Source organism: Theropithecus gelada, chromosome 16, assembly GCF_003255815.1.
Source record: "Theropithecus gelada isolate Dixy chromosome 16, Tgel_1.0, whole genome shotgun sequence".
NCBI classification, from domain to species: Eukaryota; Metazoa; Chordata; class Mammalia; order Primates; family Cercopithecidae; genus Theropithecus; species Theropithecus gelada.
In genome coordinates, this window is record NC_037684.1 from 14694859 (window position 1) to 14708145 (window position 13287).

The 13287-nt window shown below is 39.5% G+C and overlaps 1 protein-coding gene across 10 annotated transcripts in view; it reads left to right on the top strand.

Annotated features, from left to right (window-relative positions):
• Positions 1-13287, top strand: part of TRIM37 (tripartite motif containing 37) — a 127737-nt gene that overhangs the window by 73665 nt on the left and 40785 nt on the right. For all 10 annotated transcript variants that reach the window (XM_025363344.1, XM_025363347.1, XM_025363351.1 and 7 more), the window contains 2 exons: positions 2685-2879; positions 6517-6825. In XM_025363344.1, coding sequence (XP_025219129.1) covers positions 2685-2879; positions 6517-6825 — 504 coding nt within the window. The remainder of the gene's footprint in view (positions 1-2684; positions 2880-6516; positions 6826-13287) is intronic.

Consider the following 13287-nt stretch of genomic DNA (forward strand, 5'->3'; position numbering starts at 1 on the left):
AATTTTTTTTTAAAGAAAATGAATAAGCTACTCCTATATACAGCCATATAGATGAATCTCATGAATAATGTTGACCAAAGAAGAAGAGCATAAGAGCATACTCGGTTACTTTTACATAAATACAAACAGGCAAAACCAATCTGTAATTTAAGTTAGAATGAAGATTACTTTTGTAGAGTAGGAGTAGTGAGCAATTTTAGGAGGCATAGGAGGGGGTTCTGGGGTACTGATGATCTATTTCTTCATCTGGGTGTGATCACTTTATGAGTATTCATTGGGCTGTACATTTATATATGAGACACACAGAATAGCTTGGAAAGAGAGAAACTGAAATCGATGCCAACCCAGTCTTTGATGCCTGTGGGGAAATTTGATAGTGGGTAGAAAGGTGGGAACATAGGCCGGGCACACTGGCTCCTGCCTGTAATCCCAGCACTTTGGGAGGCCAAGGCGGGCTGATCACCTGAGGTCGGGAGTTCTAAGACCAGCCTGACCAACATGGAGAAACCCCCGTCTCTACTAAAAATACAAAATTAGCCAGGCGTGGTGCCGCATGCCTGTAATCCCAGCTACGAGGGAGGCTGAGACAGGAGAATCACTTGAATCTGGGAGGCGAGACTCTGTCTCAAAAAAAAAAAAAAAAAGAAAAGAAAGGTGGGAACATTTGAAAGGAGAGTAGCCAAAGGTCATACCCACAGGGGGAAAAAAAAAGTTATTGTTCAGTCGTGAGAATAATGGCCTGAAAAAGCAGTGAGAAACAGGAGACACTGCTTTCTCTACTGTAAGTGCATTTAACATGGAAGAATGAGCAACTTCCATTTTTAAAGGAGAACCAGATATTAGGGCGGTAAACTCCATTCACTGGGCTACTGGGCTTACTATACGTAAGAATAGTCTGACTAGCTTTTTGGGAATAAGTCCTGGATCTCACCCCCGTATCCTTTTTTTTTTTTGAGATGGAGCCTCACTCTGTCACTCACATTAGAGTGCAGTGGTGTGATCTTGGCTCACTGTAACCTCTGCCTCTCAGGTTCAAGCAATTCTCCTGCCTCAGCCTCCTGAGTAGCTGGGATTACAGGTGCCTGCCACCACACCTGGCTATTTTTTTGTACTTTTAGTGGAGATGGGGTTTCTCCATGTTGGCAAGGCTGGTCTCGAACCCCTGACCTCAGGTGATCCACACACCTCGGCCTCCCAAAGTGCTGGGATAACAGGCGTGAGCCATTGCACCCAGCCTCTTACCACTAGTATTCTTATTCAGTAGATCTAGGATGTAATTTTAAAAACTCCTTCAGGTGACTGACATACAACCCAATTTGGGAATTCCTTAGTAAAAGAAAAGAGGTAAAAACAGTTTTCAGCTGGGTGCGGTGACTCACGCCTGTAATCCCAGCACTTTGGGAGGCTGAGGCGGGTGGATCACTAGGTCAGGAGATCCAGACCATCCATGAAACCCCGTCTCTACTGAAAATACAAAAATTAGCCGGGTGTGGTGGCGCATGTCTGTAGTCTCCGCCACGGGAGTCTGAGGCAGGAGAATCGCTTGAACCCGGGAGGCGGAGGTTGCTGTGAGCGGAGATTGGGCCACTGCACTCCAACCTGGGCAACAGTGAGACTGTATCTCAAAAAAAAATAAGTGTTTTGTTTTTGTTTTTGTTCAATGTGAAGGGGAAATCGTTTTCTGTTATTTAAGAGGAATTGCAGTGTTTACGGAGGCTGGGAAGAAAAACTGTCAGTGAGATAATAATCCTTAGAAGAGGAGATAGAAGTGGGAGACAGTGAGAACATGAGGATGTGAAAAGCATAAATTATTAATTGGCTTCAAGCTTCTGAATAATGGAGCTTTCCTCCTAAGTTATATCCTTCTGGATCTCTCTGAAATACTCATGAGTAGTCAGAACCTGACTTTTTAATATTTTATATTATCTACTTTCCTGCATGTAGCATTTTTAAAAAATGTTCTCTTTAGAATATATTTAAACAGCTTTATTGAAGAAGGTCAGTTTTAAGCAACATTTCCATACCTGGTATTTGCTATGCATTATAACTAGGTGCTAGAGAAAAGTCAGATGCTTTTCTTGGCTTAAAGAGCATAGTCCAGTATAGGGGTATAGGCATAATATCTGCTTACAGATATCTGTAATATGCATCAGTCATTAACATGACAGTCCGAAAACTTCAAATTGTACCCCATTATTTAATCAAAGTAGAAAAAGTCTACCAAACCGTCATGACCTGTACATTTTGCTGTCCAGAGACTTGGATGAGATTCCTATTTTGGTGTCTAATACTCTGTAATCTGTTATACTATGGGAATTTGTCGTCTTTCGTCTAAAACCAGGTGGTCACGGGATATAATCTCCTCCTCACCCTCACCCCTCATCCCTCCGATTGTGCACATTGTACACATTGTACACATCTTTTTTTTTCTAGGGCTCAGGATGGGGTTGATGCTTGCTTCTGAGTTCTAAGTACTAATGAGGCCACCACTCAATCACTGTGCTAGTGTACAACTCTCTGGCCATCTGGTTCCTTCTTTCTGCTTCTTATCATGAACCTGAACTCCTAAGAGATAGGTCCATAGACAAGTATTCATATAATGTTAACCAGTTCATTTTTTCATTTAAATATAGCTAAATTTGTGCAGATACGTATATCATACATTTTCTACACCTCTTTTGCAGGTAGTAACCATGGCTATGTGGGTTCCAGTAGTAGAATATCAAGAAGAACACATTTATGCTCTGCTGCTACCAGTAGTTTACTAGACATTGATCCATTAATTTTAATACATTTGTTGGACCTTAAGGACCGGAGCAGTATAGAAAATTTGTGGGGCTTACAACCTCGCCCACCTGCTTCACTTCTGCAGCCCACAGGTAAAATAATACCAGTGATAATTTCCTTTTTTTCTGTGGCTGTCTAAAAGAACTCTTGGATTTTCATTTAAGTATTTCAGCTATGTGTGGAACATGGTATATTTCTGTGTTTTTCATTGTATACCCTAAAAATGATATTTATATAAACTAAATTAATTTTTAAATTACTGTTCAAAGGTGATTTGTGCAAAAACAAAGTAAAAATGCCCACAAGAAGGTTTTTTATGATTTTGCTACTCAGATTTTGCCTGATAGTTTGATCCATATGAAATACAGTTATCTTCTTTGTGAATGGACTTTTTTTGGTCAGGCTTCATGAATTCCCTTACTTCCAAGTGGAACTGTATCTAAATTGAACATAGAAAAAGGTGACTTACTCATTCTTCGATGTTCAATAGCCTAAAAATGTACACCAGTTGGCAGCAATGCTTTCTGTGCAAAGGTTATTTGTTAAATGGAAATTACATTTGTGTTACTATAATAAAATGGAGATTTGTATAGTCAAACATGCGCTTTTTAAAACTCAGGGGTAGAGTCATTTTGGACAACTAAGGATTTGCCTTTAAAAACTACATTTTAAAAACCATTTTTGTTGGAATGCTTTCTAAAGTATATTCAGTATATTCAAAAATATATGACAAATATTTTTCTACCTTCTTAAACAATAGTATTATATACATCAATTCAATGATTTAGAACTCTGATTTTGATGCAGTTTTAAGGCAAGAGAACTCATTTTTCAATCAAAGTCCAAGGCAGAACCTCTGTGTAAGTAACAGAGAAATAGAGCTCCTCTACTGGTGTAGAGACATGGAGTCCAGATTATTTAGGCTTCTTCATTCCTAGGAGCCAGATATACTTCCTGAAAGTCTGGATCCTCAGTTTAAAAGACTGTCTTCAGGTTATGAAATAGTTGCCTTTTACGTGTGCGCCAAGTATGCTTTATATAAAGTTTTACTTAAATGACAAGTAGTGTTTGCAAAGGCCCAGTGAAACAGACAGGTTCTGATTCCATAGGTGGATATGTAAGTTGATTTAACCTTTTTGAAGGACAATTTTGCAGTAGTTTTAAAATATCTATATCCTTTAAACCTGGAATTTAAGTTTGAGGAGTATATTCCAAAGAGAAAACAATCAGATGTTTAAAAATATTCAACAATACAGTTATAGCTGAATAAATTACAGCATAACCATATAAAGGTATATTTTATAGACAGGTAAAATCGTGTTTTTGAAAATATTCAGTCTCATTGGGAAAAATGCAAACTAAACAGTAAGATTTCTGTTTAAAACTAATTTTTGGCCGGGCGCAGTGGCTCACACCTGTAATCCCAGCACTTTGGGGGGCCGAGGTGGGTGGATCACGAGATCAGGAGATCAAGACCATCCTGGCTAACCCGGTGAAACCCCATCTCTACCAAGGACACAGAAAATTGGCTGGGCGTTGTGGCAGGCGCCTGTAGTCCCAGCTACTCAGCAGGAGAATGGAGTGAATCCGGGAGGCGGAGGTTGCAGTGAGTCGAGATCGCACCACTGCACTCCAGCCTGGGCAACAGATATAGGCTCCGTCTCCAAAAAAAAAAAAAAAAAACTAGTTTTCTGTGTAAAAATAATACAAATGAGATTATCTGCATTTCAAACATAGATAAAATGCTGATGATAATGAGGGTGGGGAAAATAGTAGAAAGAAAAAGCAAGTTTTTGATTTAAACATCTTGAGTTGGGCATAACAGTGTGACTTCAAATTAGAGAGGACCAGTAGACAGCTAAAAATTAAGAACTGGAGCTGGGTGCAGTGGCTCACGCCTGTAGTCTCAGCACTTTGGGAGGCTGAGGCTGGTGGATCACCTGAGGTCAGGAGTTCGAGACCAGCCTGGCCAACATGGTGAAACCCTGTCTCTACTAAAAATACAAAAAATTAGCCCACCATTGTGGCAGGTGCCTGTAATCCCAGCTACTTAGGAGGCTGAGGCAGGAAAATGGCTTGAACCTGGGAGTCGGAGGTTGCAGTAAGCCGAGATTGCACCATTGCACTCCAGCTTGGGCAACAAGAGTGAAACTCTATCTCAAAAAACAAACAAACAAACAAAAAACTGGAATACAGACAGTTATTCTTCTGGAGGTGATACTGGATAATTAAAACCAAGGGTGTGAGATTGCAAAAGAATTTTGAGAATATTTTAAAAGAAGAGAGCCAGGAACATAATCCTGATGAACATCTGTTTTTAGTGAGTGTGAGGAAGATGGGCCAGATAAAGAGCTTTTAGAAAGGAGAAAAACCAAGAGAAACACTCACGGAAGCCAAATGAAAATACCTTTCAGCGAAGGGATGTTGGTAAGCTAGTGTGCAGAAAGATAATGACTTTCTTTTTATTGAAAAGGCTTGCTTGGGTCCTTTTTTGTTTGTTTGCTTGTTTTTGTTGTTGTTGTTTTTGAGACAGAGTCTCACTCTGTTGCCCAGGCTGGAGTGCAATGGCGGGATTTCAGCTCACTGCAACCTCCGTTTCGTGGGTTCAGGTGATTCTCATACCTCAGCCACCTGAGTAGCTGGGATTATAGGCGTGAATCCCTGTAATCCCAGCTAATTTTTTGTAGACACAGGTTTCACGATGTTGGTCAGGCTTGTCTCAAAACTCCTGAGCTCAAGTGATCCACCTGCCTCGGCCTCCCGGAGTGTGCTGGGATTACAGGTGTGAGCCACTGCACCTGGCCTGCTTAGGTTTTGATGTTTATTTTTTTCTGTGTATTTATTTCAACACATATTTAGTGAACATTTGTCAGATTAACTTCAAATTCATGTTCTTAACCATGTAAAGGAGTATTAAAAGGTATCAGGTAATCTAGTTGAACCAGATTTTAAGGTACATATAGTGGTAAGTAGAACTAGAAAGTCGTGTTGGGTCCATTCTATGAAAGGACTTGCATGCTAGCCAGAGGAATTTATTCATAGAAGGCATGGAGAGCCATTGTTTTATTTTAGAAGTGGTTAGATTCAGACTGTATTTCAGAAAACTGACAATTCTGAGAAAATTATCAGAAATGGAAGTTCAGTCAGGGTATTACCAAGCCTAGCTAACAAAAAAATTTTTTTGTACAGATAGGGTGTCACTATGCTCCCCAGGCTGACGTTGAACTTCTGGCCTCAAGCAATTCTCTCACCTCAGCCTCCTAAAGTGCTGGGATTACAGGCGTAAGCCACTGTGCCTGGCCAGCAATACATATTTTTAATATAATGTCATATATGGCAGATTTGACTTCTAGATCTTGAAGTATTTGGCTTCTAGATCTTCTTTGTCGTTTTTTTCAATTATAAACATAATAAAAGCTCTGCAGAAAGTTTTAGAAAAGTGGAGAAGTTTAAAGAAGAAAGCACAAGGCAGTAGGGCAGCTTTTAAACTTTTAGAATTAAATGTGTAATTCAAATTTGAGTATGATGTGACTCAGATTCTAACTGAAGGTGTGAATAAGTTAGGATTCTTTATCTTTATTTTCATTAACGGAATTTAGTGCATGTTTTATTGTTGATATCAAGTAAAGCACCCTAGCTTATTTTACACATCAAATTTGCATATATTCGTATACAAATGATTTCATGAATATTAACGTTTGTTAACATGACTTGTCAATTTCTCCGAAGCATCATATTCTCGAAAAGATAAAGACCAAAGGAAGCAGCAGGCAATGTGGCGAGTGCCCTCTGATTTAAAGATGTTAAAAAGACTCAAAACTCAAATGGCCGAAGTTCGATGTATGAAAACTGATGTAAAGAATACACTTTCAGAAATAAAAAGCAGCATTGCCGCTTCTGGAGACATGCAGACAAGCCTTTTTTCTGCTGACCAGGCAGCTCTGGCTGCATGTGGAACTGAAAACTCTGGCAGATTACAGGATTTGGGAATGGAACTCCTGGCAAAGTCATCAGTTGCCAGTTGTTACATACGAAACTGTAAGTAATATGTTCCTAGTGTCATTTCTCCACATGTTATTTGGGAAACTAGATGACTGTTTTTTTCAAAAGAATAATATTTAAATACCTCTATTCCAGTGAATTAAGACTACAAATACATGTGACTTTTTTCCTCATCCAAAATTGATTCCGTATATTTTTACTATATAGTAGAGCTAACATTTCTTGATTGCTTACTCTGTATTTGGCAATGAACACGACAAAATTCTTAACATCATAGATCTTGTATTCTAGTAATGAGAATCAGACATTAAAATGTGTAAACAAATCAAGATCATTTCAGTGGGTAAAAGGTGCTGTGAAGGAAACAACCGAGGAGTGGGATGGGAGGAGCATATGAGACATGTTCTATTGGGGTAGTCAGAGAAAGTCTCTGTGAGGAGGCAGCCCTTGACCTGAGACCTGAAGGTTAGGAAGGTGGCAGCTATTTAGAGATCTAAGGCAAGCAGTGTTCTGGGTAAACAGAACGGAAAATGCAGAGTCACTGACACAGTATTTATTTTGCGTATTTGAAGGATTGAAGGAAAACCAGTATAGCAACGAAAGCAGAGAGAGGAGACTAGCAGGAGATGAAGTCAGAGAGAGGTAGGCAGAATTTAGATCAGGCAGAGTCTTGTAAAACCTCAAAAAGGAGTTCAAGTTTTATGATGTAAGGAGGAAGCCTCTGGAGAATAAAAATAGGGGATGTTTATAATCTGATTTACACTTTATAAAATGACTTTGCTTGTTGTGTGGAGAAGGGTCTGAAAAGGGTTGAGGACAGGAGTTGTGAGACCAGGAACAGCCTATTACATTATCTTGTGTGAAATATGATGGCATTTTCTGGAGTTATAATAGTGGATAGAGGACTTACTCACAGGCCAGCAGCCTTTCTGACTGAGGTTTCCATCTTTCTTAGTTCTCTTAAGGATGTGCTATTCTCTTCTAGATGCATAGGAGGGGAGTTAATCCAGTCTTAGATCAGCAGGGCTGAGTTCTTTCTCAGAACAATAGTTGAAAAAGCCTAAATAGAGTTTTAGGAAAAGTAAGAAACTAAGAATTATGATTAAGTTTTGGCCTAAGCAACTTAGTAGCCAGTGGTATCATTTATTGAGAAGCAAATAAGATAAGAAGCAGGTTGTGGGGCTTGGGAGGAGGTAAGGGCAGAAAGTGGGTATTCTTTTTTAAACATGTTAAATTTGAGACACCTGCTAGATATCCTAGTAAAATGTCATAGACACACGAATGGTACACAAGTTTGAAACTCAGAGAGAGGTCAATGCTGGATATAAACAGTTGGGAGTCAGTAGTATTTTCTATTATTTAAATCCAGAGGACTGAATAGGTCAAGTTTGGAGGGAGTTTCAATGGAGAAGCAAAATTTTGACTCTGTGGCACTTAAACATTTAAAGGGCTGATAAATAGGAGAGGCCAGTAAGGGAAGTTGAAAGAGCAGTCATTAGGGTAGGAGAAAAACTAGAAGGGATAATATGTCAAAAATCAAAAATAATGCATCTCAAGAAGTAGAGTGGTTACCCCTGTGTTAAATATCATTGAGAAGTGTCAAGGCAAGAGGCCAAGTGGCCCTTTTAAGAACCATTCCCATGGAGTAGTATAGCAGAAGAGTGAATGAGGTCAGGGACCAGAGCGCAAATGTACAACTTCTTTAAAAGAAGTTTCACAATGAAGTAGGTAGAAGCTGGAGGAGGTGTGGGGTCAATAGTTTCTTGTTGGCAGGGGTGTCCTTTTTTGTGTCCTCTTCAATTTTTTTCATCTGTGAATTAAACCCATTTTAAAATTGGGTTGGGTTGTTTATTTGTAGTTGACTTTTAGGAGTTCTGTATATATTTTAAATATTAATCTTTTATCAATTATATGATTTGCAAATGTTTTCTCCCAGTGTGGGGGTTGCCTTTTCCCTCTGTGGATTGTGTCATTTGACATTTAAAGTTTTTAATTTGAAGAAGCACATTTTATGTGTTTTTCCTTTTGTTCCCTGTGCTTTTGGTGTCATAACCAAGAAAACATTGCCGAATCCATTGTCATGAAGCTTTCTCCTGTTTTCTTCCAAAAGTTTTAGTTCTTGCTTTTAGTCTTACTTTTAGTCTTTCATCCATTAGGAATTAAGTTTTGTTTATGGTGTCAGGGAAGGGTCTGACTTGCCCATGGATATCCAGTTTTCCCAGCACTATTTGTTGAAAAGACTTTTCTTTCCTCATTGAATGGTTTCAGCACCATTGTCTAAATCATTTGACCATATAGATGAGGGTCTGTTTCTAGGTTCTCTTTGTGTGTGTTGTTTATTAAAATTGGCTGTATTAGGCCGGGCGCGGTGGCTCAAGCCTGTAATCCCAGCACTTTGGGAGGCCGAGACGGGCGGATCACGAGGTCAGGAGATCAAGACCATCCTGGCTAACACGGTGAAACCCCGTCTCTACTAAAAAATACAAAAAACTAGCCAGGCGAGGTGGTGGGCGCCTGTAGTCCCAGCTACTTGGGAGGCTGAGGCAGGAGAATGGCGTAAACCCGGGAGGCGGAGCTTGCAGTGAGCTGAGATCCGGCCACTGCACTCCAGTCTGGGCGACAAAGCGAGACTCTGTCTCAAAAAAAAAAAAAAAAAAGTTGGCTGTATTAATGTTTGATACTGATGTGAATAATCCAGTAAAGATGGGTTGGCGAGGAGATAATTGCAAAATTTATAGAATTCTCTTAATATAAGGAAGACAATTTAGTAGAATGAATAAAGGTTATGAATAGGCCATTAACATAAAAAATACAAATGTACAATAAAAATATGAAAAGATATTTGGCCTCACCTGCTATTCAAGGAAATGGTATATTAAACCAAATGGTATATTAAAACCAAAAGTACAGCTTTTTGAGTGAACTTTCTCAAAAAGCCTTTGTTACATATTTTGCAGATACAGTCGACCCTTGAACAGCACAGGCTTGTTGTACTGTACAGGTCCACTTAATATTCGAATTTTTTTCAACCAGAGGAAGATTGAAACTACAATATTCGGGTGATGCCAAACATGCATATAGGAAGGCCAACTTTCATATAGGCAGATTCTGCAGATCTTACGGTGAGACTTCAGTTGAGGATTTTGGTGCAGGGGTCCTGGAACCAACCCCCACGTATTCCAAGGGACAGCTGTCTCTTCCCCATTGCCACCTTTTTTTCCTGCTAATCACAGAGGTTTAAAATTTTATCTTAGACATCTGTATTAAGAATATTCATGGCATTGGGGGTCTTACTGTTTTTATTTGGAAGGCTTTTTAACTCCCAAGTTAATAAAAATAACCCTTAATTTCTTCTGGTACTTTTTGTTTTCTAACTTTTTTACATATAGGTCATTAATTCATGTGAAGTTAATTTTATATGATGCTGTGTGAGGTAAGTGGAATGATGTTTTCCCCAAATGAATGAAACATGTTTTTTGAAATATGCTGCAATATGAAATCCATCCTTTATTATAGAGCAGATTCCCAAACATGGTTCTGTTTTTGAACTCATAGAGGCTGAAACAAATGAAATTGCCAGTACTCAAGTTTTGGACATACAGAAACAGCAATTTGGTATTGTTTAACCCACTATTTGTCATGTCCTCTACCAGACTAACACTTTTTTTTAACTACTGTAGTTTTATAGTTTGTAATACTATGATAGGATATGTTTATTCTGTTTTTGTTTTTCAAAATGTTATTGGTAGTTCTTGCACATTTAATCCTCCTCCAAAGTATTTTGACTGGAATTGCTTTACATTTAAAAACTAGTTTGGGGATGCTAGGCACTGTGGCTCATGCCTGTTCATCCCAGCATGATGGAATGCTGTTGGGAGAGGATGGCTTCTTGAGCCCAGGAGTTCAAGATCACATGGCAAGACCTTAATCTCTACAAAAGTAAATTTTTTTGATAAGCCAGTCATGGTAGTATGTACCTGTAATCCCAGCTACTTGGGAGGCTGAGGTGGGAGGATTGCTTGAGGTCAGGAATTTCAGGTGCAGTGAGCCATGATCGTGCCACTACACTCCAATCTGGGCAAGAGTCTTTCTCTCTTAAAGAGAGAGAGATTAATTTGGGCAATTGATACCTTTTCTGCATCAAAGCATTCATGTCTAGGAATGTGGTGCTTCTCCATTTATTCAGGTCATCTATTATATTCATATCCTTTTTTAGAATTTTCAGTTTTTTTCATGTAAGTTCTATATATGTCTTGTTGAATTCATTTCTCAACATACTATATTTCAGGTAGCTATTGTGAGTGGAATCTCTTTTTCTCTCATAGTATTTTCTAATTGTTACTGACATAAAAGACAAAAATACTGATTTTTATGTTTATTCTGTATTCAACCAATGTAACAATTTTTTTTTTGTGCGGTGGGGGATGGAGTTTCACTCTTGTTGCCCAGGCTGGAGTGCAATGGCACGATCTCGGCTCACTGCAACCTCTGCCTCTTGGGTTCAAGTGATTCTCCTTTGTTAGCCTCTCGAGTAGCTGGAATTACAGGCGCATGCCACCACGCCTGGCTAATTTTTGTATTTTTAGTAGAGACAGGGTTTCATCATATTGGTCAAACTGATCTTGAACTCCTGACCTCAGGTGATCCTCCCATCCATCGAGCCTCCCAAAGTGCTGGAATTACAAGCATGAGCCACCGCACCTGGCCTGGTGAATTTGTTTTATTAACAGTTTTTCAATCAGTTATCTTGATTTTCTGAATATTTATATCATCAGCAGATAATCATAATTTGTTCATTCCTTTTCTGCTTACTTTTTGTATTGCATTGTCTAGGCAGCTACCTCAACAGTTCCTAGTAACAGTGGTAGGATTTTTATAATTTTTCAACTTTATTTAGGAATTCCTTTAGTTTTTTTTCTCATTAAATTTGAGGTTTGCTATATGTTTCAATAGGTAGTTTTTTGTTTTTGTTTCTCTTTTTTTTTTTTTTTTGAGACAGAGTCTTGCTCCGTCACCCAGGCTGGGGTGCAGTGGCCATCTCGGCTCACTGCAAGCTCTGCCTCCTGGGTTCATGCCGTTCTCCTGCCTCAGCCTCCCGAGTAGCTGGGACTACAGGTACCCGTCACCACGCCTGGCTAATTTTTTTGTATTTTTTAGTAGAGACTGGGTTTCGCCGTGTTAGCCAGGATGCTCTTGATCTTCTCACCTTATGATCTACCGGCCTCGGCCTCCCAAAGTGCTGGGATTACAGGCCTGTTTCTATCAAGTTTAAAAAACTGTGTGCAATAGCTTATGCATGTAATCCCAGCACTTTGGGAGGCTGAGTCGGGCAGATCACTTGAGGCCAGGAGTTGGAGACCAGCCTGGCCAACATGGAGAAACCCCTTCTCTACTAAAAATACAAAAAAATTAGCTGGGCATTATGGCACATGCCTGTAATCCCAGCTACTCAGGAGGCCAAGGCATGAGAATCGCTTGAACCCAGGAGGTGGAGGTTGCAGTGAGCCAAGATTGTGCCACTACACTCCAGCCTGGGTGACGAGTGAGACTGCCTCAAAAAAAGGCCGGGCGCGGTGGCTCAAGCCTGTAATCCCAGCACTTTGGGAGGCCGAGACGGGCGGATCACGAGGTCAGGAGATCGAGACCATCTTGGCTAACACAGTGAAACCCTGTCTCTACTAAAAAATACAAAAAACTAGCCAGGCGAGGTGGCGGGCGCCTGTAGTCCCAGCTACTGGGGAGGCTGAGGCAGGAGAATGGTGTAAACCCGGGAGGCGGAGCTTGCAGTGAGCTGAGATCCGGCCACTGCACTCCAGCCTAGGCGACAGAGCGAGACTCCGTCCCCCCAAAAAAAAAAAGAAGTTAAAAAGATACATCCTTCTATTTCTAGTAACAACAGTACCAATAATGGCTAACATTTACTGTTAACTGTGTGCCAGATATTATTCTAACTATTCTAAATCACATGCATTGACTCACTTAATCTTAACAAGAAGTCTAAGAGGTAAAGTAAGTCAGTTTCATTCCCAGTTTACAGACGAGGAAACCAAGGCAGCAGGCATTGAATAATGTTGCTAGTTTCACATAGGTAATTGGCATAGCCAAAAACTTGAACCTCAGAGCCTATACCCTTCACCCTAACACCAAACTGCCTCTTTTCTTACCACGAGAATTTCTTTTCTTTTTAAACTAAAGCTGTATAGAATTATATCAAATGTTTTGACATTTGTCAAAATGATTTACTATTTTGTTCCATTACTTTATTATCATAAAATATATTATTTTTCTAATGTTGACCGTTCTTGAAATACTGGAATGTATCCTATTTAGTTTGGGCCTATAATTTAAAAAAAAATCAAAACACTGCTATATTCAGTTTGCTAATATTTTACTTAGGATCCTTGACTACATAGTCATAAGTGAAATTGATCTATTTTATTACATTATCCTTAATCCACTTTAGTTCTAATTCTGTGCTTGTTTTACAGACGAAATTCA